Genomic DNA, 26,218 nt, shown 5'->3' with positions numbered 1-26,218 from the left:
ATATGAAGATCAGTTCAATAGTAACTAATGTAATACGTACCTTTGTTACTATTGAATTGATCTTCATGTATACAAATACACGAATACATTGTGAGTCTTGAATTTAATTACATGCCATAAGCTGGATACCAGTTAATAGATGGTTTGCCTTGCACATTTAGTACCTGACACCCCCCCCCCATTATTCAGCACATTAGAGACCAGCAAGATGTTTTGGGGGGTGAGCTCTTGAGAATCAAAACTCCCTCTGTCAGGTACAAGTAGGAGTGGAGAGTTTTGTTACAGTTCTGTTGTAGCTGACGTCAGGATTATCTCAGCCTGGCCCCTTGTTACTGGAACTCTTTTGAGGGGGTGGGGGAGAGTTAGAGGAGGGCCACACTTGCGAGGGCTGGGCTTGTAGGAGTAGAACTTGGGAGCAGGCAAGGCAGAGGTGCTGGTTTCAGGGTTTTTTTCTGGTGTTTATAGACCCAGGTCCATCAAGGCCAGCCGTCTGTTCTCACAGTGGCCAACCAGGTGCCTCTAGGAAGCCCTCAAGGAAGATGACTGCTGCAGCACCGTCCCACCTGTGTTCCAAAGCACTCAAACTGCTGAACAGCAAGTACCAAAGCAAAGGAACATGCTGTCTCTCTCTCGCACACGCACCACTGTGGACAGTTCTGGCACATGTGACACTTGATTATTCTGTGGCATTTTTGATCATACGTGCCTGTATAAACTCCAGAAGGGTATCGGCTTACTAAAAAGTTGTTAATTGTTGCTGGAGAACTTGATTAGCTTCCGTTCAGAATGTAAGCAAGCTTGGCTTACACTGAGTAGAAGGCAGTGCAGCCGGGTGCCTCTGCCATTCATCTCGAGGGAGACCTTGTGCAGGGCCTTGGGCTGGTAGCTAGTAGTAGACCCAAGGAAGTGCTTCTTCACTCAGCGTATAGTTAACTGGTAGATCTTGCTGCCGCAGGATGTGCTGATAGCCACCAAGTTGGAAAGCTTTAGAAGTGTAGTGGACACATTCATGGAGGATGGGGCTGTCAATGGCTAGCAGCCAAGATGGGTATCTGCTCCTTCCAGTAGTAAATGGAGTATGCCTCCTTAAGAACATAAGAAAGGCCATGCTGGATCAGGCCAAGGTCCATCTTCCAGCAGTCTGTTCACACAGTGGCCAACCAGGTGCCTCTAGGAAGCCCACAAACAAGACGAATAGGCTTACTGAAGTAACTCTCCTTAGGAATGCATTGTAAAATGCCAAAGAAACCACAGGAAAAAGTAAGTCATCTTTCTAATATGTCAGATAAGTTCCACCCTGTACTTCCCATGGCAAAACATTTATTTACTTATTTAAAGGTAAAGATTCCTGTGCAAGCACCGAGTCATTCCTGACCCATGGGGTGATGTCACATCCCAACGTTTACTAGGCAGACTTTGTTTACGGGGTGGTTTGCCCAGTGCCTTCACCAGTCATCTTCCCTTTACCCCCAGCAAGCTGGGTACTCATTTTACCGACCTCGGAAGGATGGAAGGCTGAGTCAACCTTGAGCTGGCTACATGAACCTAACTTCCGTCAGGATCGAACTCAGGTCGTGAGCAGAGCTTGGACTGCAGTACTGCAGCTTACCACTCTGCGCCACTTTACTATCTACATATTTAGAGGGGTTTCTCAGACTCCTAGAGTATGTTAATTTTGTCTTCAAAGTATTATTATTTATCTACAAAATTTGAATCCCTCCTTCGTGCCTTTACAAAGGGCCACCAAGGCAGCTAGCAGTTTAAAACATACATAATAAAATCACATTCTCTCTCTGGGTTCAGAGGACATCTTCAGCAGTGGGTTTTGTCGCTCCTATGCTCAGGGAAGCAGGATCTAAAAAATTTTAACTTCACCTTCCTGTCCGCTGTGCTAGGACCGCCCTCTGACTACCAGATCTCCTCCTGCCTCAGAGGGAGTAGCAGTGTAGATTGAGCTCTAGAGCAAAGTCTTATTTTCTTTCCTGTTCTTACCTCCTATACTATCTGACCCTATATATCTACCATCCCTACCGTCCCTGCATCCAGTTCCCGCAGTATCCCCTCTCTCTGTCTTCTTTTTGTTGAGTCCTCATCAAGCCTTAACCTCCCATTTCCCCCTCCCCCAGGAGAAATGGCGGCCAGGAAAGAACAGCCCGCTGAAGAGCTGCTATCGGGAGACGAGGAACAAGTGGCTGAGCTTTTCTCCCCCAGACAGAGCGGCTCAGCCGCAGGGGAAGGTGAGACAGAAAGATGACGAAATCAGCCGGCTGCAAGAGCAGCAGCAAACAAAAGGAAACAGCATTCAGACAGCGGGCAAAATGGCGCAAAGAAAGCACACCCAGAACAAAGCGCTGCTGCGCCTCCCCGTTCGGCCCTTGAGGGTTACGAGGGTGAGGAGGAGGTTGATTCTTGTATTGCTGGCCCCAGCGGAGGCTCCGCTATAGGGACAAGTGGCAGTAACGTACAAGACCCTTTTTCTGTTTTGGCGGTGGGGAGGGCAGAAGAACGGAACATGATCGAATGGATGAGAAGAACTTGCCCACCTCAGCGACCCTTCTCTCAGAGAGCGCTCGAGCTCAAGGGCATCCTCCCCTTCCACCACTAGGGGCTCTGTACGTTCTGAATCACTGGGCAGACTGTCTCACAAGGGCCAAAGCCATGCCTGGCCTACCAAGGCGGCAAAGAAGGCTCCCCTCCAACCCCAATAGAGACACATACACTTCTTCCAAAGAGGAAGAGAGGAAGGAGGGGGAATTTTCCTCAGCCGAGGAAGAGGAGACAGAGGGGGCCTAGAACCAAGAGCACCAGTCCCGTCCGTTTTCTGGGGAAGATTACCAGTCTTTACTGGTTAAGGTTATGGCTGCCCTGGATCTTCACAAAGATGAGGAGACAGGGGCAATAAGAGCAAAACTAAGTTTAGGGGGAACAAGGAGTTCTTTGCCAGTCTGAAGAATCAGTCACGCTCAGTCTCCTTCCCAGAGTACTTTGAGGACTTGCTGCGGGCAGAATGGGAGAAGCCACTCTCTAATAAGCAGCTCCCTGTTTCCATCAAGAGGTTGTACTCATTAAAGCCTCGAGCCATGAAGCTACTTCAGACCCCATTAGTGGAGGCCCCAGTGGCAGATCTACAGTTGCCCGGCTACAGTTGCCCGGCCTGGTCTCCGAGGATGGAGCAGGAAATACCAAGGACCCACTTGACAGGAAGGCAGACTATGCCAATAAAAAGGCTGCAGCCATGTCTTTTCAAGCCTCTGTCACGGCTGCCTTATTTGCCAGAGCAGGTATTATTTGGGCTAGGAAGCTAATCGACCTGGTCCCACAGGATAACGAGAGCTCTGGATGGCCTCGGCAGGCTTTTAAAGGCCATAAACTTTATGGCCAATGCTACCCTAGACTCCATGTCATCTTCGGCTAGATCCATGGCAGCAGCCTCCGCTGCCAGGAGAGCCCTGTGGCTTAGATCCTGGTCTGCTGACTTCAGATGTAAGTCCATCCTATTGGGTTACCTGTTTGAAGGGAGTCGTCTTTTTGGTTCAGAATTTGACGACATTTTGATTGAAACTAAGAAAAAAGCATTTCCCAAATACATTAAGAGGGAAGGGAAAGGCTCCTACTCTTCCTCCTTTTGTCCCTTTTGGGCATCCCATTCCCTGGCACGTCCCAGACCAGAGGGAAGGAGAAGCAGCTGGAACTCTGGAAGGGACCCAGGTTCAATAGGGGTTCTCAATTCCAGAAACGGGGCAGACAAGTCCAACAGATTTGGCGACAAACAGGGTAAACAGAGACTGCCCAGTGGGGGGAAGGCTACAGTCCTTTGCCAGCGTTTGAAACCACCACTTGCATCGCAGATTTCTCTACTTTACCCACAATCTACGCTACTACCAATTTCGGGCCCTGCCATTCGGACTTTTGTCAGCTCCGAGGGTGTTCAACAAAGTTCTCGTCACCCTGGTGGCCCTTCTCAGGGAGCAGGGCATACACATTTTTCCTTACCTCAACAACATTCTGGTGAGCGCCCCTTTGGAACAAATGGCACTTCAGCACACAGCCATTGTCCTGCAGACTCTGGAACAGCACTGCTTCTTGCTGAACAGGGGCAAGAGCCACCTCACTCCGTCATAGACGATCCATCACCTAGGGGTGATCATAGACACCTCTCAAAGTATGATCTTCCTACCTCCAGACTAGATTCTCCTCATAGCAAACCTGACAAGGAGTTCCATCTCATCGAGATCAACAGGACTGTCAACCCTAGCCAGGCTACAGGGCTTGATGGTATCCTGCATAGATTCGGTCCTGTGGGCTCAGCTCCATATGCGCATGCTGCAGTGGTTCCTGAAGCCTTATCAACTTCAAATAACACAGAAGAGGAACATTCATCTTTCATTGCCTGTCCAAGTGAAGAACAGCCTACAGTGGTAGACCAGGGTCTCCAATCTATCCAAGGGTCGATCCTATATCCAAAATACCTCAGCCCAGATATTTACGGATGCCAGCCTGGAAGGCTGGGGAGTGACCCTCCACCATCATATAGCCCAGGGCCAGTGGAACCAGACAGAAAAGCGCCTTCAGATAAACAAATTGGAATTGAGAGCAATCTGGGAAGCGCTCATAAAGTTCCAGCCTTTGATCGAGAAGCAACACATCCTCATCAGGACGGACAACACTTCCGCAAAGGCATATATAAACAAACAAGGAGGGTCTCGTTCCTCCTCCCTTCACGCTGAAGCCGTAGCCATTCTGTTCTGGGCAGAAAAACATCTCACCTCCCTCAGGGCAGAACACATATATGGCACCTTAAACTCACAGGCGGACTGGCTAAGCCATCAAGACAGTGGAAGAGGGGGAGTGGGTGCTGAAGAAGGAAGTCTTCCTTCAAATAGAGGAAAAGTTTGGTCATCCAACAGTGGATCTCTTTGCCTCTTCCAGGAACAGACAAACCCCAGGGTACTTCTCGAGGTTTGCTCAACCAGGAGCGGAGGGAGTAGATGCCTTGGAGACACTGTGGCCAAGGGAACTTGTGTACACTTTTCCTCTGCTTCCCATCATTCCGAAAGTCCTGTGGAAGATACGGAAGGAGAAAGCACATGTCATCCTGATCGCCCCTCATTGGCCTCACAGGCCATGGTTTCCGTCTGAGAGAGTTATCAATCCAGGATCCGTGTCTGCTACCTGTGATTCACAACTTGCTCCTTCAGGGTCCTGTGATCCACCCAGATCCAGTGTGGGTAAGGCTGACTGTCTGGAGCTTGAGAGGCAACGACTGCTAAGTTTGGGCTACTCCTCGGTGGTATCTACCATGCTGGAGGCAAGAAGAGATTCCACCAAGCGTATATTCAACTTCACATGGAAGGCCTTCGTCCGTTGGTGCAGCAGGAAACACTTAGACCCGCTGATTATTTCTACGGCAGGTTTACTGGATTTCCTGCAAGAAGGTCTTTTGCAGAATTTGAAGCCTTCCACCTTAAGGCGACAAGTGGCAGCCATAGCCACTGTTATTCCCCAACTGGACCGTCATCCCACCACCAGACACCTGCACATATCCACCTTCCTGAAGGGAGTGTCGACCATCTCTCATAAGTTCCCTTTGTGGCACCTTCATGTTGTACTGAACACCCTAACAAAGGCTCTGTTCGAATCCTTGAGAGAGGTTCACCTGCAGTTTCTGCAGATGAGGGTCCTCTTTCTTACGGCGGTGACTTCTGCGAGAAGGGTATCGCGTTGGGAGCCCTCTCGTCCAGAAAGAGCCTATGCATCTTCCACACGGACAAGGTGGTCCTCTGTCCGGATCCGACCTTCATGCCGAAGGTCAGTTCGAAGTTCCATCGGCCAAAGGAGCTCCACCTCCCATCCTTCTTCCCTCATCCATCCCATCCAAGGGAAAGGAATTGGCACACTCTGGACCTGAAGAGAGCTGTTTGAACTTACCTAAAAAGAACTGAGTCTTTTCATAGATTGGAATCTTTGTTCGTTTCCATCTCTCCTCCCAACAAGGGATGTAAGATGACTAACTCTGCCATTAGCAGCTGTATCAGACAATGCATTCACCTATGCTACCAAAAGTGCAATGTTCAAGTCCCTGCAGGAATCATGGCACATTCCGTCCATAGCGCAGCTACATCAGCAGCCTTCGATAAACAGGCTTCAGTCGAAGAAATCTGCAGGGCTGTGACGTGGTCTAGTCTTTCTACTTTTGTAAGACACTACAAAATCAATTCCTACTCTTCTTCCGATGCTGCCTTTGGGAGGAGAGTCCTGCAGCACGTAGTGACTGATGACTAATCCCACCCAGAAGGGACAGCTTTAGAAGATCCCACTGCTAAAGATGTCCTCTGAACCCAGAGAGAGAACGGAACCTTGGCTTGCCTGTGAGGGTTCCTTCTTCTCTGGGAGAAGAGGACATCTTGCCCTCCCAGGGTGAAGAGTTGCTGCAGAATCAGACGATCAAGAGTACATTCAAGTACCAAAGGGAACCGGAAGATTCCTACCACCTGTTTCCAGTATTGTCTACTTTGGTTACTAACTGTGTTTCTATACTATAGTTGTTTCAAGTTTCTGTTATAGTTTTGGGTTGTTCCTGTCTTACCATGCTTGGGAAGTCCTCGAACGGGCAGTCAGAGGGCAGTCCTAGCACAGGGAACAGGAAGTTGAAGTTAAAAATTTTTAGATTTTGCCTCCCTGAGCATAGGAGCGACAAAACCCGCTGCCGAAGATGTCCTCTTCTCCCAGAGAAGAAGGAACCCTCACAGGTAAGCCAAGGTTCCGTTTAAAAACCATTAAAATCGCCCTCCCCAAGAAACACACATCATTAAAAAAATTAAAAAAGAAAGCGTACAAAACAGAAGCACAGCAATTAAAATGATTGTTAGGATGTTTCTACTCAAAGCTATTCTGTGTACACGGTTGAGCCAAGATGAAAGGGGTTTCACTTTTTTTTCCAGCGAAAGCTTTCAGATCTTGTTATTACTGTTTTGCGTAATTAGGATTGTTTTGGGTACTTTTTTGTTCTGGTGAGCTGCTTCAGGTGCTGTGGGCACCGTGGGCAAAGGTGGCGGATAAAAATTCTTATTAAATCATTTTACTCACTGGTGCCTTTGAAATACTGCAGTAACTAGACCACTTTGGCAGTAACTGATCTCTTTGATTCCTGTCTCTTCTTTTTTTCCCCGGGCACTCTTCTGTGTAGTCAAAATTGCTGCCTGAAAACTGACAGTGTGTGTGCTGCGCTCTCATCTCCCTTGATCTGCAGTGTGCTCCAAAGAACCCATTCGTAGCTCGGGGATTGCAGGCGCTGCTTATTGTGGCTACAAAGGGTGTGTTTAGCTGCTGCCTGAGAAGAGATTAACCAGTTGGTCAGAGGAGCTCTTACCTTTATAAAAACATAAACCTCTTCAGCAAATTCTGCAAGTTGAGGTCTGAATTCCAAGAGCCAGTGTGGGGTAGTGGTTAAGAGTGGCAGGCACTAATCTAGAGAACTGGGTTTGATTCCCCACTCCTCCACATGAGCAGCTGACTCTAATCTGATGAACCAGGTTTGTTTTCCCACTCCTCCACATGAGTGGTAGAGTCCAATCCAGTGAACTAGGTTTGTTTCCCCGCTCCTCTACATGAGCGGCAGGCTCTAATCTGGAGAACCAGGTTCAATTCCCTGCTCCTTCACACGAAGCCTGCTGAGTGACCTTGAGCCAGTCACAGTTCTCTCTGAACTCTCCCAGTCCCACCTACGTTACAGGGTGTCTGTTGTAGGGAGGGGAAGAGAAGGCGATTGTAAGCCACTTTGAGACTCCTTAAAGGTAGAGAAAAGCGGGGTATAAAAACCAACTCCTCTTCTCCTCTGTGTTGGTAGAAAGGACAAGTTCCAAGACCATGTAGATGGTGAGGGGGGAATCCACCCCCAAGAAGAGGGTGGGCTTCTCTAGACTCTTCCCTTAACCAACTTTGAGTCTTGGTGGGAGAACTGGTTAGTTGACTGCTTCATGGGAGGGGTGTATTGTCCATTCTCTACAGCTCGTTCACCAGCAAGCAGTTTCAGAACTTTCTGAAGGCAGTCTTCAAAAGTCAGTGCCCCGTTGTGTTGTTGCGGTAAAAGTGTCTGGCTAGAACCCGGCAGGCCCAGGCTCATGTTCCCACTCGGCTGCGACACTCAGCAGGTGACCTTGGGCCAGTCACTATCAGGCTAAACCGCCTCTCAGGGCTGTGAGGACAAATTGGGGTGGTGGCGCTGTGTGTGTAGTCCTGAGTTCGTTGGAGGAACAGCGGATAAAAATGGACAGCTAAATGGTGTCCCTGTCTGAAGCTTCCTTGTCTTCATTGGGCCAGCTCCGGATACAGTCTTTGTTGCTGTTTCCATGCACCTGACACAGGTTCAGAAGCAAAATATAGGTCCTCTCTTACAGTGACCAAAAAAGGAGGAAACACAGTATCAGAGGTCTAAAAAATAATGGTAGGAGCATCAAAAATGCCAAAAGTATATATACGTATAATTGAACTTTGGTTGGTCATGCACACATGAAGCTGCCTTCTACTGAATCAGACCCTTGGTCCATCGAAGTCAGTATTGTCTACTCAGACTGGCAGCAGCTCTCCAGGGTCTTGGGCAGAGAAAGGTCTTTCACATCACCTACCTGCCTAGTCCCTTTAACTGGGGATGCTGGGGATTGAACCTGAGACCTTCTGCATGCCAAGCAAATGCTTTACTACTGAGCCACTCTACCACTGGTCAGGACTTGCATAACTGAGCATTGGAAATGGGGTACTAGCAGTCCTATGCATAGGAAGGATTGTGGTGGCTGTTAGGTTCGGAAGCAATTGATCGTGGCTGTCTCTCGTTTCTCTGCTGTGTAGACTGAAGACTTGATCAAATCCCTACAAGATCTGGAAAACGCAGCATCTGGAGATGCCACAGTGCGGCAGAAGATAGCCTCTCTTCCCCAAGAGGTTCAGGATGTTTCCCTGTTAGAGAAAATTACAGGTGAGAATCGGAAGTACCAGCAATGAATGATGTGAGCTACCAACCCCCCCTCTTCTGGTCATGGAGTGGGGTACTCAGGTAGACATCTGTTTGGCTTAATTAAATTTAAGGTCCTTCCCCCCCCCCTTTCTGGGTGACTCAAGATGAGCCAGCCTTTTTCTCCCTTTGGTATTTCTCTTCCACCTTTTGCCCAGATAGGGCTTAGGTACCACCTGGCAGCCCTGCCCGAGTCAGGTCTGTTGTTGTCATTGGAAGCACTGTCGTTGATGTGGTGGGGACATTTCAGGTGCTCTTCAAGGCAGTGGATGGCTGCGTCTGTGTGTCGGCTGTCCTCCTCCTCCAACCCAGATTCACATACATCACTTAACTTTGAACCCAGGAGACAATTGCCGGCTTTTTCTCCTTGGACCCGTTAATTTCCACCATCTCAGTCATTCTTTATGAAGTCTGGCCAAGCTTTATTAAGAAAGTGTCTTGCAGTGGAGGGAAGGGGCTGTCTGTGCTCAACTTGCATTGATGGGTGGGGGGTAGGGAGAGGCTTGGCCAAGCATATCAGGCATTTATTTGTTAAAACATTTATGTTTCACCTTTCCTCTTAGCTCAAGGCAGGAGTGGCTACAGTCTTGGGAACCCAGCACAGAACGTGGGCAGTTCTTAGCTGTACACAAGTTGTGCAGGAATGGGGGGTGGTGTTATGTGGAAACAAAGGAGTACACAAGTGGAGTGGCTGAAACGGAGGAAAACCTCAGGCCGGGGCGGCTTCAGGAGTGTTCAGTTGGGGCTTCTAATAGTGGGACTTGCTCATTTTGCCACCATGATGGAAGGAGCTGGTGGGCAACTGGGGGCAGGGAGGTATTGCATTGCAGCAAACCGCTCAGTAGGAGGTCCCCTGTCTCTGCAGTCTGAGCAGCTCCGGTTTAAACTCGGCAGCTTTCACACGGTCTAGCCCCCCGATTTGCTTGACTCTCCAGAACAAAACGGAAGGTCAGCTGCAGTTGTAGTGATGGGGGGGGGGCATGCCCGGGCTGAGCCTCTGTTTTGAAAACCACGCATTCATTTGCTGAAGGTGCACAAAACCTCTCTGGGTTTGGGTTTCCCATAGACTGGCTGCCGGGGAGCGGCCTTTTGCCAGCAGTGGAGAGGGTTTTGAAAGGAGCCGATGTACATTATTTGCCCCTTTTGCACACAGACAAAGAGGCAGCCGAGCGCCTTTCGAAGACTGTGGACGAAGCGTGTTTGCTGCTGGCAGAGTACAATGGGCGGCTGGCAGCAGAGCTGGAAGACCGGCGCCAGCTGGCGCGCATGTTGATTGAGTACACCCAGAACCAGAAGGACGTGCTGACGGAGAAGGAGAAGAAGCTGGAAGTGAGTTTTGCTCAGTCGTGTGTCTAAAGTGGCCCTTCTCGAGAGGTGTGAGCTTCTTGGGTCAACCTTGGCTTCTTCTGAACGTGAACGTTTGCTTCTGTGTCAAGCAGTGCCAGCTTGCTGAAAAATGATTGTTCTTTTGGAAGGAGGGATTCCAGAAGCTTTTTTGAAAAGACCCTTTTCAACCTCCCAGAGAGATCTTCTGATGTTCAGTCCGTGTCGTTCTCCCTGTAGTGCTCCCATTCTTAAAAGCGGTAACTTGTAATGCTTTCTTTATGCGCATGATCTGCTGTTGCCTGTGCCTCGCTCGGCTGACTCAGCTGCCCACTTGTTCTGGGGCTGCCAACTTACCGGTTTAACTGGAGCCCTGGCAGTTCTCACTAACTGAGCAGCTCCTTTCTGCATGTTTGGTCCGCTAGCCAGTCTTTATCACATCCCACAAAGCCATACAGAAGCAGAAAAGACTGTTAATGAGTTAATTGCCAAAATAAAATTACAACAGAAGGAGACCCCCTGCTGGATCATCTAGTCCAGCCTCCCGTCTCACACAGCGGCCAGCCAGTTCCTCTGGAGATTGAACAACAGGGCATAGAGGCCGAGGCCTTCCTCTGATGCTGCCTCCTGGCACTGGTATTCTGAGGTTGACGGCCTCTGAATGTGGAGGTACCCTTTAGTCACCATGGCTAGTAGCCACTGATAGACCCCTCCTCTGTGTATCTGTCTAATCCCCTTTGAGCTGTCTATGGCCATCACTACATCCTCTGGCTGCAAATTACACAGTTTTGTTGTTTGAAGAAGTATTTTGTTGTTTAAAGAAGCCAGATCATGAGAGGCAGGGCACCTTGGCCTTCTTCCGGGCATGGAGTAGGGTCACTGGAGGTGTGGGGAGTAGAGCAACAAAGATGGTGAGGGGTCTGGAGACCAAGTCCTATGAGGAAAGGTTGAAGGAGCTGGGTATGTTTAGCCTGAAGAGGAGAAGACTGGGAGGAGATATGAGAACCATCTTCAGGTACTTGAAGGTCTGTCATATGGAGTATGGTGCCGAGTTGTTTTCTGTTGCCCCAGAAGGTCAGACCAGAACCAACGGGTTGAAATTAAATCAAAAACGTTTCCGTCTAGACATTAGGAAGAATTTTCTAACAGAGTTGTTCCTCAGTGGAACAAGCTTCCTCGGGAGTTAGTAAGCTCTCCTTCCATGGAGATTTTTAAGCAGAGGTTACATGGCCATCTGACAGCAGTGCTGATTCTATGACCTTAGGCAGATCATGAGAAGGAAGGGCATGTTGGGCATCTTCTGGGCATGTAAGGGGTCACTGGGGTTGTGGAGGGGGAGGTAGTTGTGAATTTCCTGCAATGTGCAGAGGGTAGAACTAGATGACCCTGGTGGTCCCTTCCAATTCTATGATTCCTCAAAGTTGTCCTTACGGGCACAAGCGTAGGCTCAGCTGGGGCTACTCTTCTTTGCCGAAGCAGTGACTGGAGCTGCAGTTCGTTCTGCCCTCCCTGCTGAGTTTAAGGGCAGTTGCCGGGGGGGGGGGGGAGTTCTCGCTCCATCGGGGAGGCCTTTTTGGTTCATGGAGCTACGATGCCTGGTGCCACCCCACAACTGGGCAGCTCAAATAGAAGTGAGCGAGGGGCAGGTTGGACTTTCAGGCTCCCTAATGAAGCTGCCCAAGACATTCAAGTCTCCTGGCATGAATAAGGCAGGGTCTGTTATTTTCTGAGAAAGGCAAGCTTGTGCAGGAAGAACTGCTGGCTGCCTTCCCTCCTCTATCCCTCCCCCCTCCCAAATTCTCTCCTGCTGATTTTATTAGCCCATAATTAGGAGGATAGTAAATGCCCAGTACAGCTGTGTTCTCAGGCCCTCTTGTGAGAAGGTTCTTTGTATGAGTTTCTAATAAAACATTCTGTTTATGGCAACATCTCAACACGTCGAGGGGGCGGGGGAGAGACTGGGCAGTAGAAGAAGGTGGCCACGTTTGTTGTATCCTGACCTTGTAAAACCATCAACTTGCCCGCATTGGGAAGAGCGTCATAAAGTGAGCTGAGAAGAGAAACCTGGCTCCCCTCTGGCCAGCTGGAGCTGGGTTTGTTCTGGTAAATCAGCAAGCGTCTGCAGTGCTCTGATCAAACAAGGGTAAGCAACTGTGTACCTTCAGGGCGCTCCAGACTTTCAGAGCATGTTTCACCCAGTTTCTGGATGAATGCAGCGGCTGTCATGTCGGCAGTCTCTAGGGCCTGTCGCTCATCAGCTAAAGCAAATTCTGCGAGTCCATCCACTCCACAAATGTTTACTTATCATGGGCATTTGCCCAAGGAATCCTGAAATAGCCCTTTTACCGTGATCTGTCACACAAGCAATGCTGGAAGAGGAAAGTATTGGAGAACGGTTGAAATGGTGTCATCTCTCTGGGTGCAGAATCTATAGCAATGGGAAGGGGCTGTGGCTCAGGGGTAGAGCATCTGCTTGGCATGCAGAAGGTCCCAAGTTCAATCCCTGGCATCTTCATTTAAAGGGACCAGGCAAGTAGGTGATGTGAAAGACCTCTACCTGAGACCCTGGAGAGCTGCTGCTGGTCTGAGTAGACAAAACCTACTTTGATGGAACAAGGGTCTGACTCAGTGTAAAGCAGCTTCACATGTTCATGTGGCCTGCCATGCAGGGAGGCATATATTGTTCTGAGGACCATCTTTCTCATGGCCTTCAGTTCACGAGGGGCACATTAGTATGTCAACCACAGCGAAGCATTTGTGCAGCCACTTGTAACTGCTTTCTTTCATGCATTCAGTATTAGCCACCTCTTTTTCTCTCTGCTTCTCCCTAGCATGCACGCTTTACATCACCATGAAATTTGGCATGTGCATTTACATCTTCCCTTACTCTCACCTCAGCTAAACTTGGATTAAGTTTAACTGATGTGAGAATCAGGAAAGATGTAAACTTGGATTAAGTTGAGCTGATGAATTGTGGCTTTTAGTTTGTCTGATTTTGTTTGGCCTGTCATGGAAGTGCTGTGCAGGCTGCCTTTTTTCAGTCTAGTCCTTTCTTTCTGTTTGGCTAACTTGGTAGTGCTTAGATCCAGCCATTCCCTTTTAAGGCAGCTGATACCCCATGGATACAGAACAGCTTTTCCAGCAGAGTCCGTGGAGGAGGCCAAGTAACTCTGGTGGCCTTCCTTTGTGTAATCGTTTTGCGCTTCTTTGACATTGAGATTCCTGTTCATAAATCTGCCTCGAGAGCCTGGCCAGTATATCATTTGATGTTTATTCTGGGGTAGCCAACTATCTGTGGAGAGGAGGCCGGAGAAAGCAACTTTCCCAGAAGAAGGGCCACGAACTTGCAAAATGCCTCTTCTGATGGCTTGCTCCTACTGAAGGACCTTTCCGGGTCAGTTCTGCCTTTGGACGCCGGGCAGCCTTTGAAGGACATCTAAGTGTTTCTTCCAAGCGGGGGCAGCTGCCTCTCCCGTTCAGTTATCAGTGGCAAATGTTCCACTAAACAAGAATGCTTGTTAAATCGGGTGGGGGGGAGAGAGCTGGAATCCCGCTCATTCCCGTCAAGGCCAACCCATTTCCCTCTGCCCCCCATCACTTTTACCTTGTTTCTACCTTCATGAATCTAACACACGCCCATCCTCCAAAAACACTGGAACTCACAGTGTGCTTGGGTTTTTTAAAAGCTGTAAATTGTGGATTAGATCCCACAGATCCATGCCTCTAAGAGCATTCACCTCCAGGACAAGGAGACCTCTGTTTACTCAGTCAGAGTCGCTCTGGCATTGGCAGAAGGATCCCTGTGCTGGAGGAAAAGTGCTGTGATCTTTGTGGATCCAAGAGATCCAGCCTCATGGGCCCCATACAGGCTGGAAAAGGTTGAGGATGCCTGCCATGCAGGGATGCATAGGTTTTTTGAGGACCATCTTTCTCATTGTATTCAGTTCATGAGCGGCACATTAGTATGTCAACCACAGAGAAGCATTTGTGCGACCACTTGTAACTTCTTTCTTTCATGCATTCAGTATTAGCCACCACTTTTTCTCTCTGCTTCTCCCTGGCATGCACACTCTTCCCTTTTTCTTGTCAACCTCTGTGCTTTTTTTGTGTACTCTGCTATCCATTTGCTTTTTTCTCTGCTTAACTATACTGGGTCTACTTGGTGGGTATAGATTAATTTTTGAATGAATGGAAGTGAAAAATACAAAATGCTTTTGAAGCCTGATCTGGAACTTACAGCCCAGTCTTTCCCATATCTTCTTCAGAGTGAAGTCCTAATGATTTCACTTGTTGTTACTTCCAGGCAAATACAGTTAGCCCTGCAATCTTATGGATGCTTGCTGATGAAGAATGTGTGTGTGTGTGGGGGGGGGGGGATTTTCTCTGTTCAGGCCAGGCTTTTTCCAAGCTGTACGGTTGGCATGCCTTCTGAGTCATGCTGAGAAGAGGGACTTGGGCACAAATGCAGCAGCTGACCTGTAAGGTCCTGGAGCTCTGGCCTGGCACTGCATGGACTGACCCATGCCTGGCACTGGGAGAGCTTCCTGCCCTTGAAGGAGGCAAAGAGACCTGCGCAGACACAGGGCTCCATTTTGCTTTGTTTTGCTTCCACAGCACGCTGATCCTTCGCACAGGGTGGCTGACCCCAAAGCCTGGATTCCCTTGCCTTCACAGGAGCATCGACTGCTCTGACAGGGATGCGTGTTGCTCAGGTTGCCCCCATGGCATTCTGGGCTTCAGAGGCTCACAGCCTCTAAATCCGGAGGCACTTTCCCCAGCCACTGCAGCTTGTATTGTTGACTAGCATCCCCCGACGAGCTGGCCCCATCCCCTTTTGAAGCCGTGTATCCAAGCAAGCCTCGCTTTGCAACTTGTTGGTGGTGGATCCCATGAGCAGGTTGTGAGTTGTGTGAAGAACATCAAGCAAGAGCCCAGCCATCTTTTCCTCTTCTTTCGTCTCGGGGACCGCCTCCAGGTGTTTGTGGGCCCTGGGCAAAAGACCCAGCACAGGTGTTGCACCTGGAATCTGTTCATCTTCCCTTTCATGAATGGACTGGCCCTTTAACTTTCTGGTAATATTCAAAAATGGACCCAGAGGGCTGTTAGAATCATAGAGTTGGAACGGACCACCAGGTTCATCTAGTCCAACCTCCTGCATGATGCAGGAAATTCACAACTGCCCCCCCACACACACACACCAATGACCCCTGCTCCATGCAAAGAAGATGGCAAAAACAACAACAACAACAAACCACTCACACTTTTCTGGCCAATCTGTTGGCAGCCAGAAGCCAACTGAGTGGCCCCCAGCTTGGCTTGGACCTCAGCTGTGCTGCTGCTTGCCTGGGCCTGTCAGCACTGGCCCTGGCTGCTTCCAGGCCTTCCAGGGGTTCTGGCAGCACTGAGGTCGGGCGTGGCTTGCTCCTGGGCCGCTATCCAGACAGCAGTGCTCTTTCCGATCCCTGTCCGGCTGGCGTGACCTCCACATGCTCCCTTGCTGAAGCCCTTTAGATTTTTTTTCTTCCCAAGCACAAATTCAAATGCTCGCTGCCAACCCTACAGTTAACTCTTTGTGGTGGCAGGGCTTACCTCCACGCTTCTGACTTTGGCTGCTCTTCTGCAGCTGCCCATTTCTCTCTCTTGCTGTGTATATAAAGCTAGATTGTGCTACAGGCTTCAGTAAGTGGATGTGCTCTGTGTGTGTTCGCCGGCTTGAAGAAGGGTACTTGGGACTTGGCAAAGATCCCAAACAAGCGAACAAACCAAAATACTCCTGCATAAGCTTGTCATGGTGACAGCTGTGAGAAATTGGAGGAGCCTCGCTGGGAAAAGGGCAACAATCTTGAGATCCGTCTCCTGTTTGCTGCTGTAGAACTTGGAGTGCCTGTGCGGAGGAATGGTTGCAGCGCCGGAGCCTGTTGTTCGTCTCTGAAATTTCCCTCCCTCCACTTTTAAGGAGCCCCATGGCGCAGAGTGGTAAGCTGCAGTATTGCAGTCAAAAGCTCTGCTCACAACCTGAGTTCGATCCTGACTGTAGTTGGTTTCAGGTAACCGGCTCAAGGTTGACTCAGCCTTCCATCCTTCTGAGGTTGGTAAAACGAGTACCCAGCTTGCTAGGGGTAAAGGGAAGATGACTGGGGAAGGCACTGGCAAACCACTCCATAAACACAGTCTGCCTAGTACACGTTGGGATGTGACGTCACCCCATGGGTCAGGAATGACCCGGTGCTTGCACAGGGGACCTTTACCTTTAACCGCTTTTATGCTTCCAGCCAGGTTTTCAAGCTGGGCTCCTTTCTGTCTGAAGGGGATGAGTTCTCCTATTTAGGAAGTCGGAAGAATTCCCATTTTGCAGCTGCAAGAGTCACCTGTTTGCCCTTCATTAGGTTGGGTGGCACTGGGGCTCGGCAAGGGCAGCTGTACTGTGTTGTGCCCACACTTTGCCAGCACCCCCCCCCCCGAAGCCCAGCTGCAGTGGTGTTCTTCTAAGGAGTAGGTAGACCAGCCAGGTCAACTTGAAGGTTGACAATGAGAAAACTGAAATTGTTCAAGGCTTTCCATTCCTTGGCTCCATCATCAACCTAAAGGAAGACTGCAGCCAAGAAATCAGAAGGAGACCGAGACTGGGAAGGGCAGCCATGAAGGAGCTGGAAAAGATCCTTAAGTGTAAGGATGTGTCATTGTCAACCAAGATCAGGTTAATTCATGCCATCGTATTCCCTATCACTATGTATGGGTGTGTATTCTGGACAATGAAGAAAACTGACAGGAAGAAAGTAGATTCCTTTGAAATGTGGTGGTGGAGGAGAGTGTTACTGATTCCGTGGACTGCCAAAAAAACAAATCAGTGGGTTATAGACCAACTCAAGCCTGAACTGACCCTAGAAGCTAAAATGACTAACTGAGGATATTGTGCTTTGGTCACATGAGAAGACAAGAGTCACTGGAAAAGACAATCATGCTAGGGAAAGTTAAAGGCAGCAGGAAAAGACTATTCTGTGACACGATTCTGTGATTCTATGACAAGAAACCCCAGTTGTGTTTTATGTTGGCCATGCCCTCTCCTTGTTGGCTGTCTCTCCTGCAGAATCTTTTGTCTCTGGTGAATTTGGAGCATCTCTGCTGTCCTTGCCTTTCTTTCCTCTCTGAGTCCAGAGGGGTTGATTTTTTGGGTTGAAAAGCCACAGATGGGTCTTGGGCTGCTTATGAGGGCTCTGAGTTGAATGCTGGAAACCAGAAGAGCTGGATGCCAAATTGGAGCCTGAAAAAGTGGAAAGAGACCAAGATGTGGTCCTCTCCCCTATTGTACTGCAGTGAATGGCAGTCATCTCTGAAGTTCTTTTAGGTTTCTCCCCCCCCCCCCCCCGTAAGGTGCTTCTGAAGTAGCCATGGGAGGGGCCCTCATGCAAGAGGTGGAAGGTGGCCAGTTATACTGCCTTAGTAAGGAAGTCCCTTCTTGGGTGAGCAGGGTCTGCTCCTCCGGCATACCCCCAACGGTACCGTTATTTAAGTGATGGAATTGGTTTAAAAGGTAGGACCTGGTGGCCTTCCTCCTTTCCTCACGCTGGTGCTGGTCGACCTCCCTCTGGGCACTCCGGATTCGATCCTCAGTCTCCTCTTGCAGGAGCTGTCGGAGAATTTCTCGAGCGGCGGAGGCCTTTGGTTGACCCCCCCCCCCCCGGTGGTCCTCTCCAGACGAGGAACCAGTGGACCCAGGTGCTGTTGCCATGCACTTTAGGAATGAGGCAAGAACCACATTCCTTGGAATAAAAATAAAACTAAAATAAAGAAAGTGAAAAGGTCTTGAGTCCTGTTGTAAGGTTTGAGTCCACCTGTCAAATCCCAAACAACAGAACATCTAGACAGAGTCGTCTAAGAAGCAGTTTATTTGGGAAGCATAAGCTGTATAGCAGCAACTTACAAGAAAAGGTACGAGGACTTAAGTGGGGGAAGTGGCAGGTTGAAACATATACATCAGAAAGGCACCGTTGGATACCAGGCTGAGCCTGGTTCCTATGATAGGTTACAGTTATCACGCCAGGGCGCAGGCCGTCATAACAAACCTCTGAGCTACTCAACCTTGACTCCAGCTGCTCTCTCAGCCTGGAGCTCACACACACACACAGACACACACACACACCCCGCAATTGGGCCACTAGCCGTTGTTGCTGTCCAGCACTCTGGCTCTCCCAACTGGTTATGAAGCACTTAAGGGCTGAATGGAGCCCCTGAAGTAGAAGAAGAGTTGGTTTTTATATGCCGACTTTCTCTACCACTTAAGGAAGAATCAAACTGGCTTACAATCACCTTCTCCTCCCCACAACAGACACCCTGTGAGGTAGGTGGGGCTGAGAGTGTGTGACTAGTCCAAGGTCACCCAGCTGGCTTCATGTGTAGGAGTCGAGATACCAACCCAGTTCACCAGATTAGCCTCCACTGCTCATGTGGGGGAGTGAGGAATCAAACCCAGTACTCCAGAGTCCAAAACCACCGCTCTTAACCACTACACCATGCAGGCCCTTGTACTTTTCCTGCCTGGTGGTGCAGCTCTTTCCCCCATCTTCTTATGCTGATCATTTCTTCTTTTCTGTATCTTATTTTGGCTGAGATTTGGGAGGCTATAACATGCAACTGAAGACATTTTGATTCATTGCACGACTCTTGATTTGGTGTCTTCCAGTAAGCATGCATGAGGAAGGATTCTCTGGGAAACCTTTCGTCACTGGGCACGGTCCAGGTGTCTCTCAGCAGCTGTGGAGTGTTCCACTTAGAGCAGTTTGTATTGTGACATTCAGCAGACATCTTCCACTCTTAAGAGGCCATCTGTCAGCAATGCTGATTCTATGACCTTAAGCAGATCATGAGAAAGAGGGCATCTTGGCCATCTTCTGGGAATGAAGTAGGGGTCACTGGGGGTGTGTGGGGGAGGCAGTTGTGAATTTCCTGCATTGTGCAGGGGGCTGGACTAGACAATCCTGGTGGTCCATTCCAACTCTATGATTCTATGATTATTTCCTCCCTCCCCATTACTGGTGGCCCGTTTGGCATTAGGGACCAATACTCAGCCCTTCAAGAGGGGAGAGGAAGCACAGAGAAGTTGGCAGTTGCTGAGAACTACAGCGTCCCTTATTCCAGGTTTTAACAGCCATTATGAACCATCTTGGTTCATTTGCAGAATGAGCCCTTGATTTAAAACAACAGAGTTAAATTAAAAGCAGCACTCACTTGAGAAGAATGATGCCATGTGACGGCAACGCATAAACACAAACTTTATCTTGGCACTCACTTGATCCAAAACTTTATAAATGGGGTCCATTTTCTGACAAACATATCCTCATGGGAGAAACTCAATTTCTTTCAAGTTAACTTAGATGGACTGAGGCACGTTATGCTTCTTATTTTTTTTCCTGTGCAAGGCAGTTCTGATTTTAATGCATTACAAGTTCCAGATCTCAGTCAGTATAATTGAACACTCTCATGAACTCTGGTAACAGCAGCTGTGCAGAGATACTCTAAATGCTGTCTCTCTTCTGGGCCCCAGGAAATTGTAATGATACAATTCTGGAAGAAGAAGAGTTGGTTTCCCCCTACCTTAAGGAGTCTCAAAGCGGCTTGCAATCACCTTCTTCCCCATCCCGCACAACAGCCCCCTGGTGGAGGCTGAGAGAGTTCAGAGAGAATTGTGACTGGCCCAAGCTCACCCAGCAGGCTTCATCTGGAGGAGTGGGGAATGGGCGAGTCAAACCCAGTTCTCCAGATTAGAGTCCGTTCCTTTTAACCACTGCTCAATGCTGGCTACTGTTGGGGCAGATCTGCCGCCCCTCTTCAGACATCCACATGAATCAAGGCCAGGATGCTTCTTGGTCCCACTGTGTGCTTGACACCATCAGAAGCCCGACAGAACCTGGACACCTTTCTTGACCCTGTGTTCCTCTCGACTGGGCCAGAATCCCCCATTGTAATAACCTACTGTGTTAATTACTAGACAGAAGGGGTGAAAGAAAAGAGGGTCCCATCCAGGTCACGAGGAGCATAGGCTGCACTTGGGTCTGAAATGTCCCCGTGCGTGCGCTGCGTTCCGGGGCATCTGCCGATTGCTGGCTTGGGCCCAGAGGCCTTGCCGTTTCGTAATTCCAGTGGATGTCATCATAAGTAGAGCAAAACAGGGCGACAAGGTATTGCACTTAAATGTCGTTCCTTTTAAAAGTTCTTGAAAACGGCGTTGGCCTCATGTTGGCATTGTTTGTTGACCCCCTCTGTTCAGATGGCTTTTGTCCCTTCTGGAAACTCTGCCAGGTTGGGTTTCCTGGAAATTCTGGAGATGCTGTTCTAATCTAGTATTTTTGAAAACTCTATATTTTCCACTGTCTTGTTAGAGAATTAACAAGCAGTAAAAAAAGGCAGTGGTGCATGAAGCTGCCTTATACTGAATCAGACCCTCAGTCCATCAAAGTCAGTATTGTCTACTCAGACTGGCAGCGGCTCTCCCTGTTGTCTCGGGCTGAGGCCTTTCACATCACTACTGCCTGGTCCTTTTAGCCAGAGATGTCGGGGTTTGAACCTGGGACTTCCTGTGTGCCAAGCAGAGGCTCTTCCACTGAACCGCAGCCCCTCCCTCTTGCCTGTAACATGTTGTACCCAAATTCAATGAGTGTTTTCTGTTCCTCCCCCCACCCCTTAGCCTGACCTCGAAAGCGAATGCAAGGGTCTTATCATGCTACAGCCCCTCTTTTCTCTCTCCCCCCTCCCACAGTATGGTATATGGGTGGTTGCTCCTGAAACGTAAGCATCAAGCTTCTGAGCATGAGTGTCATTTGTTGGATTTGGCCGCAGAATCTTTAATATTTAAAGGTGGTTTTTTTTAATGTAAGCTGTTGCCTGTGGAATGCAGATGGCTTCTTAGATTGCTGTTATTTGAAGACCACTGATTGCTGAAATTACCCTCTTCAAGGCAGTTCCTGTCACTTCCCCCCTTCCCTCCGCAACAAACAGATTTTGGAGCAGCAGTTGTTCTAGTCGGCCAGGGTGGAGTAAATGCTGATTAAGTGAAGTGCCCGGACTATGTTGGCCATTGCATTCCCACAACCAGTGGGAACAGATCGGACCAAGCGGGGGAGTGTTTTCTTCAGCTCCTCTGACCGGTACTGATACAAGGAGGCATTTCAGAATTGGGATTGTTATGCTTCAGGAACGAAGATTTCATTCCGAATGTTCCAGAAAGCACCACCTTTGCCCTGGGTGTCGGACAGGCTGTTCTCCTGCTTTCCCCATCCCATGTTGGATGAAAAGAAGCAGCCAGCCGCCGCCCGCCCCCCCGGAGAGAGAGCGGGAAGAGGAACGTAGTTGGCTCTGGCTAGGGAGTGTGTCCTCCCTGGTCTTCCCTTTTTCTCCCTTTTTCGGCCAACCTGCTTGGCTTACCTCCCCCTGAGACCGAGGAAGGAATCTACCACCCCTGCCTCCCCCATTTCTGAGCCCTGCATTCTTGCGCAAGGGAGAGCGAGGCCCATCCACTCCTCTCCGGCCCTCCACCCACCCTGCCTCACAGCGCCCATCATCGCCTGCCCATTTTCCAGGCAGTGGCATTCAGGAAAAAGAAGAAGAGTTGGTTTTTATATTCTGACTTTCTCCACCACTTAAGTAAGAATCAAACCTGCTTACCATCACCTTCCCTTTCCCACAAGACACCCTGTGTGGTAGGTGGGGCTGAGCGAGCCATAAGAGAGCTGTGACTAGCCCAAGGTCACCCAGCTGGCTTCATGTGGAGGAGTGGGGAAAACAGCCCGGTTCACCAGATTAGCCTCCACCGCTCATGTGGAGGGAGTGGGGAATCGAACCTGGTTCTCCAGATCAGAGTCCACCGCTCTAAACCACCACTCTTAACCAATACGCCATGCTGGCTCCCACACCATGCAGGTGCCTCTCTGAGGACTCAGCTGTATCAGCCTCCTGTCTGCCAGTAGCGTTGGGGCCCAAGAGAACAAAGAACCCTGTTCTGTCCGCATCCCAAGGCAGGCTAGGAGGACTTGGATGCTGACTATTAAGCTGCTGATCCCCATGGCATTCGCTGCAGTATTCAGGGCACTGGTGGTGAAATGATTACTCTGGTTTATCATAGATTTGCGGAGCTGGATGGGACCATGGAGACTTTAAAGTGTGGTGATTTATGCAGGACTGGGAGGGCCTAGCCATCTATGAGGGCAGGCAGAGAACCTTCACCTACCTCCCCTCTGAGGTCCCGGTGCCCTTTTGAACCCCTCTGCCCTTCACAGTTCTGTAGTAGAGTGCCCTGTGTGTGCGTAGCTTCCGCATCCCTGAACGGTGTAAGAGGCAGGGAAATGTAATGAAATCAGTAGACAGATGTTCTTGGTCTTCTTCCTCAGCAGCTTGTGAGAATTACTCCATCAAGGCCAAGGACTGTCTGATTGGCAGCAGCTCTCCAGGGTCTCAGGCCGAGGTCAATCACATCGCCTGTTGCCTGGTCCCTTTAGCCGGAGATGCCGGGGGACCGAACCTGGGACCTTCTGCACGCAGAGCAGATGCTCTGCCACTGAGGTTCGATGTACACATCACAAACATAAGGCTTTTGGGTCTCACGTTCAATAGGAGAGCTGTGCCTTGCAGGTGCAACGGCTCTTTTCTGCCACCATTGAAGCAAAAGCAGCTGGCGGGGAGGGCTCGCTAAAGCCGCTGGCTTCTCCCAGCGTGCTGTGATTGCAAACAGGAGTGAGCCGGTGTGCCTCTGGAAGGCACAGAACTTCCATCGCAACTGTGATACAAAGTCTTCGTGTTGTTCCCCAGCAGACACGAGGGCTTTGTAATGGGTAGCTGATGCAAGACAACTTTTTTTTTTTTAATGTGCTTTGTATTTGTGGAGAACTTTAAAAAGTTGGGATGCTAGCTAGGTTAAGTTCCTCTGTTGGTCTGTATTTGCCCCACGGAAAAGCTGGGCAGTATTTGGGCAGTGGCTGAAATCTGGGGGCATTTCTTTTTGGTGACTGTACACACACATGCATGTGTCTGTTGGCTGTCAAGCCATCCACATAAGGAGTGCCAGGGCCTTTGGAAGGCAGAGATGGGCCGAGCCAGACTGGCAGAACTCAAGGCCAGCCTGTTTGCACCCCCCACACCCATGGCTGTCATGCCTTCTTTCTCCCCCCTCCTCTGTGCATGCACTGAAGGAATGCCCCCTTTCATCGTATTTTAACCACTCAGTGATAGAGGTTGGAAGCCCAGTTATTTCATACGTCGTCTCTAGAGTTTTCAAGCCACTGCTTTCCGCCTCTCTTCTCCCTCCTGACCCCAGCGGCTCTGTTTGTTTCCATGCCTTTCTCTTCCGCTTGCCATTTCTGCTGAGGATTGTAGACACCAGTATTGTAGACATTAAGCCCTAATATGTATCGGAAGTGGCGTTTGTGCGTGGTGGCTTGTTTGAGGGGTCTGCGGTCTGTAGATTGTGTCCACAGCAAACCAGCTCTTAGAATCATAAAGTTGGAAGGGACCAACAGGGTCATCTAGTCCAACCCCCTGCACAATGCAGGAAATTCACAACTACCTCCCCCCCACACACACACCCAGTGACCCCTACTCATGCCCAGAAGGTGGTCAAGGTGCCCTCCCTCTCATCATCTGCCTAAGGTCATAGAATCAGCATTGCTGACAGATGGCCATCCAGTCTCTGCTTAAAAACCTCCAGGGAAGGAGAGCCCACCGCCTCCTGAGGATGCCTGTTCCGCTGAGGAACCACTCTGACTGTTAGAAAATCCTTCCTAATGTCTAGATGGAAACTCTTCTGATTTATTTTCGACCTGTTGGTTCTGGTCCGACCTTCTGGGGCAACAGCTCTTTGTGCAGCAAGATGAAAGGAGAGGGGAGGAAGCACTTTCCTAATTCTGTTTTTGGTTTTTGGTCCCCACAGGAGTACAAGCAGAAGCTGGCTCGAGTAACTCAGGTCCGCAAGGAGCTCAAATCCCACATCCAGAGCCTGCCCGACCTGTCGCTGCTGCCCAACGTAACAGGAGGGTTGGCCCCTCTGCCGTCTGCCGGGGACCTGTTCTCAACTGACTAGGGCCCGTGAAGGGGTCTGCATTCCCTCCCTTTCCCGCCCCTCCTTCCCGTCAGCAGAACTGCTCATGACGACTGGAGATTCTCCCAGCTGTCCAGCATAGGAAGGAATTGACGGAGCCCCTCCTCTGCCCTCCTCAGCGGCGCATGCTGCCCCTCATGTTGACGGGGTGGGTGCGGCTACCTGTTCTTCGAAAGAAGGCCGGCTCTCTTGCGTTTGGGAAAAGTTCACGTTTGCTTCGCTCCCCTCAGCACTTCCAGTTTCTACAGCAGACTGTGCGAATCATGTGTGTGTCTCCACTTCTGCAAGCTTTCAGCAAAAACAATGTTGATTTCTGCTTTGGCTCCCCCCTCTCCCCATATAAAAAGAACTGGGTAGTTTTCTGAATCGGTTTGTTGTGTGTCAACCTCGACTTCTGGGTGGGCCGCAGAAGTTGTGTCGGGAGCACGCACCATCACTGTGAGAGAAGTGGTGGGGCTGCGGCTTTACAGGCAACCTGAGTGGGTGATTTCTGTCCTTTTTCGGTGTGCGGGGCCACAAGCGGCCAAACATGTTCTGGTGACTGTGAGGCAAGTGTGCACTCCTCCTGGCACATGGGCTTGCGTTGCTTCACAGGCTGTCTTGCTCACGTTCCCCTGCATTTGCGTTCGCGTTCATGCTGCAGTTTTCTCTCACCATGTCCATCTGTTGCCGTTGTGCGTCCAAGTGCTCAAGTAGTTCTGGCTCTGAAATAGTCTAAATTTATCTGTAGATGTTAGCAGAAGGGCTGTTGTATGTGGCTGCAGTCCTCAAAGAGTCATTGGTTCAGCCCCACTGAAATGCGCAAGATGCTGCAGAGGAGACTTCCCGCATGTTCGGGCCTGTTATCGATCAACAACCCTTCATCCGGGTTCACAGCGACTCCTCTTCTCCCCTTCACCAACCCGCAGTGATCCTTGTGCATCAATAGCTCGTGCGTTACATTCATGGGAGCTGGTGGCGTTTCGTCTGGGGATCTCCCATTCTGAAAAAAAGGGGGCAGCTGCTGCCAGGCGGCCTCTTGCCAGGGCCCTCCCAGCATCCTTCGTCCTTTAGCTTGAGAGGAGGGGGTTGGCCTCTCCCAGGCATGGTGGCCATCAGAGGGCCTTCTCCTTCGCTGGGCCCACAAGTGCCCTGCCAGCCTGGCTCTCACTTTGCCAAACGCAGCTATGGCCACGTGGGTCTCTCCTCAAGGCTGGATGTGCTCCGGCTTTGAGTTTTAAATCGATAATCTCCTCCCCAACTCATGCAGTCGGTCTTCACAGAATGCACACCTCCCCCCCCCCCCGAATACTTAAGAGGCACTAGAAGGTGGCCCAGAATGGTTTCATGACATGGCACCACAATGTTGCCCGGGCTGGAGGGGGTGGGGGCTTCCATGAGTCCGTCTTGCTCCAGGGGGGCACTAAAGACCAGCCTCCACTCTGTCATAGTGGCCTAATAAAAGCGGCTGTGCGACTTGGCCTCATTTCTAGATGAAAACAAAGTAAGCTTAGGGGAAAGAGACGGGTCTGGGCATCTCACACTGATAGTCTGAGTGGCTTTGCCGTGAGTACAACATTCTGGGTTTAAAGAAATAGAAATGGCTTGTGTTTGTTTGTTTTTCTTTCCCCCCCCCCCAAATGTTTTTATGCTTTATTTTAATATAACCGAAACCTTGGGAATGTAATTTGATTTACAAGGTTGGGGAGGCTGCTGGGGCACTCGGGGGCAGGGGGGCGATCTCCTTTCAAGATCAAAGCGTTTTTGTAAATCTATACGTGAATTGATTTAGGAATAAACTTAGAGCTATAGGCTGCCGTTTGAGC

At 49.9% G+C, this 26,218-nt stretch overlaps 1 protein-coding gene across 1 annotated transcript in view; it reads left to right on the top strand.

The window, feature by feature from the left end:
- Positions 1 to 24,430, top strand: part of RPRD1B (regulation of nuclear pre-mRNA domain containing 1B) — a 52,362-nt gene extending 27,932 nt beyond the window's left edge. Inside the window, exons 5-7 of the mRNA XM_056844210.1 lie at positions 8,845 to 8,971; positions 10,161 to 10,336; positions 24,246 to 24,430. Of these exons, the coding sequence (XP_056700188.1) occupies positions 8,845 to 8,971; positions 10,161 to 10,336; positions 24,246 to 24,395 (453 nt within the window). The 3' untranslated portion in view covers positions 24,396 to 24,430. The remainder of the gene's footprint in view (positions 1 to 8,844; positions 8,972 to 10,160; positions 10,337 to 24,245) is intronic.
- Positions 24,431 to 26,218: the final 1,788 nt, after the last annotated feature.

Source organism: Euleptes europaea, chromosome 2 (assembly GCF_029931775.1).
Source record: "Euleptes europaea isolate rEulEur1 chromosome 2, rEulEur1.hap1, whole genome shotgun sequence".
In the NCBI taxonomy this organism is placed as follows: Eukaryota; Metazoa; Chordata; class Lepidosauria; order Squamata; family Sphaerodactylidae; genus Euleptes; species Euleptes europaea.
The sequence above is the reverse complement of the archived record's forward strand: the minus strand, read 5'-3'. Positions and strand labels throughout refer to the sequence as shown.